Consider the following 8,200-nt stretch of genomic DNA (forward strand, 5'->3'; position numbering starts at 1 on the left):
TGGATAAGATTCTACATCAGGTCGGATAGAGAAGCTTGCTGCTGATGGCAGGGGGACACAGAGGTTTCCCCCTGCAAGTCCCCGCAGACTCCTAGTTGTGCTTGAGGGTGAGACGCTCAAAGAGATACTCGCCCAGCTCAGCCTGGGAGCCGCCCAGTCTCCTAATGTTGGTCAGATGGTCACCCATCTTCTTCAGCAGTTTCGCTTCCTCGTACAGGAAGTGGTTCTCCAGAAAGTCACAGAGATGGGGTTCAGTGTGGGCGGAACCCACGGCGTGCGGATCCAGAAGGGCCTGGTTTAGGTTCTTCTCCAAGGCCAGCGCTGCCTGCATAACGTCCAGGGTTTTACCCCAATCATCCTGGGATGTCTTCTGGATATCTTGGAAGAGGACTCGCCCGCCGCGCTGGTTTTGCAGCTTCAAGAGCCGCTCAGCACCCTCGCGCTTCTCACTCGCCAACTCGCGGAAGAAGTGGCCCACGCCTTCCAAGGCCACATCATCGCGGTGAAAATAAAAACCCAGAGAGAGGTAGGTGTAAGAGGCCCACAGGTGCAGGTTGACCAGACGGTTGACGCCAGCTTCTGCTTCGGCGGAATAATTTTGACGGATCTGAGTGCTCAAAGTTGGTCGAGGTTTTGGGGCTAACAAAAAAAAAGGTGTTCGCTGGTCCCGAAAATAGGAGGTGGTTGAGATGATCCCGAGGTTACGCCTTGAGGTGAAGTTGGAGGGTAGTCGGAGGTTGGAAGCGGGGAAGGCGCCGGGTCTGTTCCGTCCAAACACTGTTGAAGCAAGAGACAAATCCACGGGACCGCTGGGGGACTCTAAATTTATTCTTGAGGTAAAAATGTAAATTCAAGTGAGATACACTCAAGTACATATTTTGACTTTTATAGACTTATTTTGATTTTATACAGCTTCAATTTTATATCACATCTGAGTAGTTGAACTGAGTGGTTCCACAATTACCTCCTTACCTTATTTTGACTTAAGAGATTACATTTCCCTACTCTTTCTTTTCACAGATGTATTCAGTTATATTCTGGTATATCCCATCTGGTAAAATATGCTTTTAAGTTGTGTACAACTCAGTGAACATATGAACAGCACGTCTGATCCCTGTCCTCTCCTGTCCATCCTCATTATTTCTAACATATGTGGGCCAATTGTTATAGTCAATGTGTGAATCCAGCCAGTTGAAGATCTTCCTCTCTCTCACCGATACTCAACCTTTCCAAGCGTTATATCTTTCTCCAAGGAATAGCTTCCCCAAACAATGCATCCAAAATGTGTGAGATGAAACTTTGCCATACGTTTCTCCAAGGGACATTCTGGCTGCAATTTCTCCAAGACATTTCTGTTTGTTATTTTGGCAGTTCATACAGTACACTTCTCCAACAACACAGCTCAAAGGCATAGATATATTCCTTATTCACTGTCCAGGTTTCAGATGCAAATTAAGTTATTGAAAAGATAATGGTCCGAACTAGCCATATTTTAACCTCAAAACTGATGTAATTGTTCCTCAGTAATTTGGAGAGTTCCCCTGACTCCAAACTTTCCAAAAGCAATATGATCCCTTTCTTCTGATTACTGGTAGCGTGGGTGTGGGTCCAAATAAGATGAAACTGTTGACAGTTTCAATCTTTTCCTCATCTATCCTTATGATATGTATTGGTCCACTGGTGAGAATGATTGTTTTCTTGATGTTAAGTAACAATCTATCAGTAATACACTCAATTAGACTCCCAAAATAAGACCCCAGGAATCGATGGGATACTAATTGATGTGTTTCAAACAACAGAGGAAGCCCTGAAGGCACTCACCACACTATCCCAGGAACTTTGGAGGATTGTTGCCTGGCCCACTGACCGGAAGAGACCTGTATTTGTTCTCACTTCCAAGAATGATGACCCAACAGAATGTGGAAAGTATAAAAAACATCATTAATATCAAATGCAAGCAAAATACCATTAAAAATCATTTTTTAAAAATGGCTAGAACAGTACATAGAAAGAGAACTATCAGAAGTTCAAGCTACAAATAGAAGAGGTCATGGCACCAAAATGATCATTGCTGATGTCAGTGGAATCCTGACTGAAAGCAAAGAATATCAGAATAATATAGATTTGTGTATTATTTGACTGTGTGATTATAAATATTATTGCTAACATTGAAAAGAATGGGAATAAAAACTAAATTGTGGTCATACGGAATCTATACATAAGACAAGAAGCTATAGTGTGAACAGAGCTAGGAAATACTGTATAGTTTAAAATTAAGACAGGCATGCTTCAGGGTTGTATCCTTTCATCATGCCTATTGAATCTGCATGCTGAGTAGATTATTTGAGAAGCTGGACTATATGAAGATGAATTCAACCTCAGGATTGGAAGAAGACATATCAATAACATTCTATATACAGATGACACAACTTTGCTTGCAGAAAGTGAGGAGGCCTTTGAAACACTTGCTGCATATGAACAAATCCTGCAGACTTCAACACGGATTGCATCTCAATATCAAGAAAACAAAAATTCTCACCACTAGACTAATGGATGGCATCATAATTGATGCTGAAAAGACTGACACTGTCAATGACTTCATCCTATTCTGTTCCACAGTCAGCAGAAGCCTTGTGTACTGTGAAAGTCTGAAACCAGGAATATCTCCAAATAACTGAGGAATAATGATGTTAGTTTGAGGACTAATATGTGCCTGATTCAGACTATGGTCTCTTCAATGACTTGCTATGTTGCTGAGAGTTGGACAATGAATTAGCATGATGGAATAAAATTGATGTCTTAGACGTGTGGTCTGGATAAAAGTACTAAATATTACATAGATAGCCAAAAGACAAAACAGATATGTGTTGGAGAAAGTGCAGTCAGAGTATTCCTTAAAGAATGGTGAAGCTTTGCCATGAATACTGTGGGCATGTTGCTAGGAAAGGTTGTTCTTGGAGAAGAACATCATGCCTGGAAAGGTGAAGAGATGGTGAAGGAAAAGAAAACACTTAACCACATAGATTTACATAGTGATGGCAATTGACATGTTCCAAATCCCAGATGCAGCCCTGGATCTGCTCACAAGTCTATGACAAGAAATTTGGAGGACAGTTTCCTGGCAGGCTGCTTGGAAGGGATCAATATTTCTTTCAATTACCAAGAAATATGTTCCAATAGAATGTGAAAATAATAGAATAATATTATTACCACATGAAAGCAAAATATTACTGAAGATCATTCAAAAGTGGCTGGTACCGTACACTGGCAGGGAAATGCCAGAAGTTCAAGCTGGGTTTAGAAGAGGCTGAGACACTAGGGATATCATTGCTGATATCAGATGTATGCTGACTGAAAGCAGAGATACTACAAAATATCTATCAGTGTTTTATTGAATATACAAGTGCCTTTGACTGTGTAGATCATAACAAACTATTACTAATATTGAGCAGAATAGGAATCCCATAATTCTTGATTGTGTTCATGTGAAATCAACAGCTTGATAAAGAAGTTGTTCTCCAAATGGGGCAAGAGAACACTGCATGATTTCCAATCAGGAAGCGTGTGAGTGAGAATGCTTTCATTCTCCATACCTATTTTATTTATATACTGAGCAATGTGAAACTGGGCTCTATAAAGAGGAATGTGGCATCAGAATCAGAAGAAGGTTCATCAACAACCCGCATTATGCAGATGACATATTGTTGCTTGCTGAAATTTAAGAGAATTTGAAACACTTTGCTGCAGATGATAAAGAACTACAACCTTTGGTATGATTGCATCTAAACATCATGTTGACAAAAATTCTGACCATTGAACCAATAAACAATATTGTCATACATGGAGAAAATATTGAAATGGTAAACAATTTCATCTTACTTGGATCCATAATCAGCATACTTGGTAACAGCAGTCAGGATATTAGGAGATATATTGCATTGTGTAAGTCTGCTATCAAAAATATCTCCAAAATATTTAAGAGCAATGATGTCAGCTTAAACACTAGGGTGTGCAGGTTCAGGCCATAGTCTCTGTTATTAAATGCTATAAATTTGAGAGATAAACAATAAACCAAATAAAAATTACAGGAATAATTAATGCCTTTGGAGTTTTATGTTGGGGAAGGGTATTAAATATCCATGGACTCTCAAAGAACAGATATGTCTTAGAAAAGAGTACAGCCAGAATTCTCCTTAGATGTGAAGATAACAAACCTTGTCTCACAATCTTTATACTTCTTGCTAGGAGAGGCTATTTTACTTGGAAAGAAACATCTTGTTCAGAAAATTAGAATGTGTCTGAAATAGAGGAAAACCTCAACAAGATAGATTGACACGGTGACCGCAGCAATAGGCTTGAGTTTGTCAAAGAGGAGAATACCATAGATTAAGACCAGTTTTAGGTCTTTTTTTGTAAGATCACTATGAGTCATACTTGTCTCTATATAGCATTTAACAACAATAACAATCTTTCTTGTTTCAAACTTCTGCATTCCAATGAACATTCAAGTAACTTGATTGCATGTTTGATTAATTTAATATAATTTATCACAAACTCACTCAATCACTACCATTGTATTAGTTCATAACAGGAGTAGGACAACTTTCCCTTGATATTGTAGATCTGCTGTTAGACTCCAACTATGAAAAATATACAACATTTTGGTCAGCCAGGCAACTATCTTTAAAAAAGATGCCCACTAATAGTTTCTCCAGAGTGGACAGAAATGTTAATTTTTTATGGGTTTACTGATTGGTTACTATATTTTAATAATAATGATATTAAAATAACTTCTTTGTGTAGATATATGGGTATTATTCTATAATATAATGGCAGTGTTTCACTTAAGCAATATCTTGTAATTTTCTTTTTGATAATTATCTTTTTAATACCATTTCCTTTCCACTTCTGACTCTTCATATAGATTAGCAGTCCAAGACATTATGTTCTGGCCTTCTTATGATAAATTATATGATTGTCTAGTTTGGAAGCAGGAGCAGCATCTACTGCCTAAACAACATGCCTCTGGAAACTATGAACTTTGAAAAATTATGATAGTTATAGAAAGACTTCAGGTCTTTTGTTCATAGGGTTGATATCAGTCGTGCTCACCTTGAAGGCAATCAGCATGCAGCAAGCAATCAAAAATGACCAATGTTAGTTAGTTAGTTATTTTCACTTAATGTAATGGTCTAATACTACTAACCAAAAGATTGTCAGTTGAAATCTATAAGATGCTATATGGAATAAAAATAAACTCTTCCTACGAAAAATAGAAAACTGGAGTCCTGTGACTTGAGATTAACTTTTGACTTTGGTTATTTCCTGTCTAGTATATAAATTTTTACATGCCACATTTCAATGTTGACAATTTCCTATTTTTCTCAAGTATTCTTCTTCTATCTTTTAATTGTGAATGCATGTTTACAACTGTTACTTTTAATTTCTAGATTTGTCACATCAATATATGAAGCTCATCTTCTGACATTCTGTTCTGCTTATAGTCTTAGGATTTTCATTGCTTGTTTTTATTTCAGAAGTATATCCCCAAACCTTTTACCTAAGCTGTGTTTGCATGGAAGTTCCAATGAAAACTGTTCACCCTGGGTTACCCTGTTATTACTTAAAATGTCAGCTGTACAGATTCCATTATCAAAGGAACATTCAAGATATTATAGTGAGACAAATTTATTGATGATTGGTGCAATATTTTTCATAAAAAATTGAAAACAACAACAACAAAACCAACCAAACACATTTAAAGTATCACTAAGAAATCAAGGCAAATACATTGAATTTTTGTGGTTTAAAATGTCTTTATATATACATTAATTTACTAAGAAAATGTCAATTATAATATCTCCTGTGCAAATTATATAAATATAATATCCCATATTGAATCTTATTTAATTTGGTAAATGACATTTTGGAATGAAATTATATGAAGCTAGTCCAGTTTTTTGTTAATACTGGAAAAGAAACAAGTTTCTATTGAATATATTTTAAAGTGAAATTTAAAGCCTGAGAGAGGGGCTTTTTTAATTGATAACATGGCTCAATGTCTGACCGTTACTTGTATTTTTTTTATTGGCTAGAGCTCATGCAACGATTAACAATTATACTTTAATTCCTTTTGGTAAATCATGTAAAGGAATAGAAGACATTTTTCAAAAATTAAATCTACACAATACAGGCAAAAGCGAAGAGAACGGTGACAAATTTTTTTTACAAGAAAGATGGCTTAATATTCTCAACATACCTTTCTCTCATAACCCTTAGTAGAGTACATAATCTATAATGTCATTGTTCTCTTATTTATCATTGGTATTCCATTTATTAGCTCTACTATCATTTTTTTGTACCAAAGCAAGTTCTGTTATAGCCTACAAGATATGGAGAAAGGGACTACTTTCTGCATTAATTATATTGGCTCATTTTAAGAGTGTTTAACATCATTGCTTTTCTATTTACTATTCATCACAATTCAGTTAAATGAGAAAAAGACAACCTCTTTAACAAATGGTTCTGTCAAAGTTGAAAAACCATTTGCAGAAAACAAAAAAAAAAGGCACACACCTAACATCATACACAAAATCTAATTCAAGGTGAATTAGGGATTTAGGAATAAAATCAAATACTATGAAGTTAATCAGAGGAAAACTAGGAACAACTCTAGAAGGCCTTATACATGATATGAATAGTGTTCTAAGCATAAAGTAAAACAAATAAGAGAAAACAAAACAGATTATTGTTGTTGTGTACTGTCAAGTTGGAACCAACCCATAGCTTACCCTCCATTAGGTTTTCAATGACAGTTAATTGCACAGAAGAAAATTGCCCATCTTTCACCTATGGTGTACATATGTACATAAAAAAATCAACAGCAAAAATAAACCAATAAACAAACCTTCTCCAATAGAGTAAAAAGGAAGACTGGGAAAAACGTTTGACAATGACATATCTGATAAAGAGCTCACATGTAAAATTTAATGAATTTTTCACCACTTGAAGAACAACAAAAAAGATGAACAACCCAATCACAAAAGACACACAAGATATTTATAGAAACATCAGCAAAGAAAAAATCTATAGAGCCAACAAAAATGTGAAGAAATGTTCAAAATACCTCCTTATTGGAAAGATTCAAATCAAAAGAACAGTGAAATATCCATTCATTTCAGCAACGAAAGTGAAGTTCAACAGGGCAGCAAACAATAAATGCTACTGAAGATGTAAAAAGATTAGAACCCTCATTCTCTGAGGAAGAGAATGTAATATGCTAAAGCCACTATCCACAGTGTCCGGCACTTTCTAAAAAATGTCAGAAATAGAAATATCATTAACCCAGCTATCACATTGCTGGGAGTATTTACTAAAGAAATCAGAGCTGTGATGCAGACAGGTGTATGTTTTTGTTGTTGTTAAGTGCCATCTAGTCGCAGACGACTCATAGCGACCTTATGAAAGAGAGTCCCCGACACTTGGGTGCCTTTCATCCTCTCTCCAGGCTCATAGGGTTTCCGGAGGCAAGCTACTATGGAAGTGGATGCCACTCCTCTTTCCAAGCTTGTTTTAATCAGGGAGCTCCACGCCACTCTCTGTCCACATTGGGTAGCCAACCATTAACGCATTTGACACATCAGTGTCACAGTTGTTAGGTTTATTAGAGAAATAGGTTGGAGAGTGGGGGAGGCAAAATATAACACAAGATGCAAGTCCAGGTTTAGTCCAGCCATATTAATGTCAAGACATAATTCCTCAGTTAGTAGCCAACCAGTGAATGTCTCGGCTCTTAGTTCAGCAGCATTAATTCAAGAAGCTTCTGGTTTACTCAGTTATCTAGAAAACTTTATCTCAGAACAGTTATAATTCAGTTTTTCCTTCAATCTTACCTTAAGTGAAACTTTAACTGTAGCATATATGCAGGGTTCCTCTGGTTACAGCTTGCATTATTAGTGTCACTCTTCCTCCTATGATTACATTTTCAAACCAGTGTCACAGTCTATACTCTTTCTCCAACACCGTCATCAAGATACCTTACAGTGTGGAACGTTCTCTTATAGTGATTCCGGAACTGTGGATGATTTGTAAGATAATATTCCTTCAGTTAAGGTAACTGGAGACCATGCCTTGCCTCCCCCATGGGGGATAACACAATGGCTAGAAAAGCCAAATTTTAGTTTTTGACACCACTGATATA

The 8,200-nt window shown here is 36.7% G+C and overlaps 1 protein-coding gene across 1 annotated transcript in view; it reads right to left on the minus strand.

Moving 5' to 3' along the window:
- Positions 1 to 91: 91 nt before the first annotated feature.
- LOC102873559 (ferritin light chain-like) overlaps positions 92 to 8,200 on the minus strand; it is a 10,023-nt gene continuing 1,914 nt past the window's right edge. Inside the window, exon 2 of the mRNA XM_006881140.1 lies at positions 92 to 830. Within this exon, the coding sequence (XP_006881202.1) occupies positions 92 to 830 (739 nt within the window). The remainder of the gene's footprint in view (positions 831 to 8,200) is intronic.

The sequence above is a fragment of the Elephantulus edwardii genome, unplaced genomic scaffold (genome assembly GCF_000299155.1).
Source record: "Elephantulus edwardii isolate Elephantulus edwardi_28Jun2011 unplaced genomic scaffold, EleEdw1.0 scaffold00012, whole genome shotgun sequence".
NCBI lineage: Eukaryota > Metazoa > Chordata > Mammalia > Macroscelidea > Macroscelididae > Elephantulus > Elephantulus edwardii.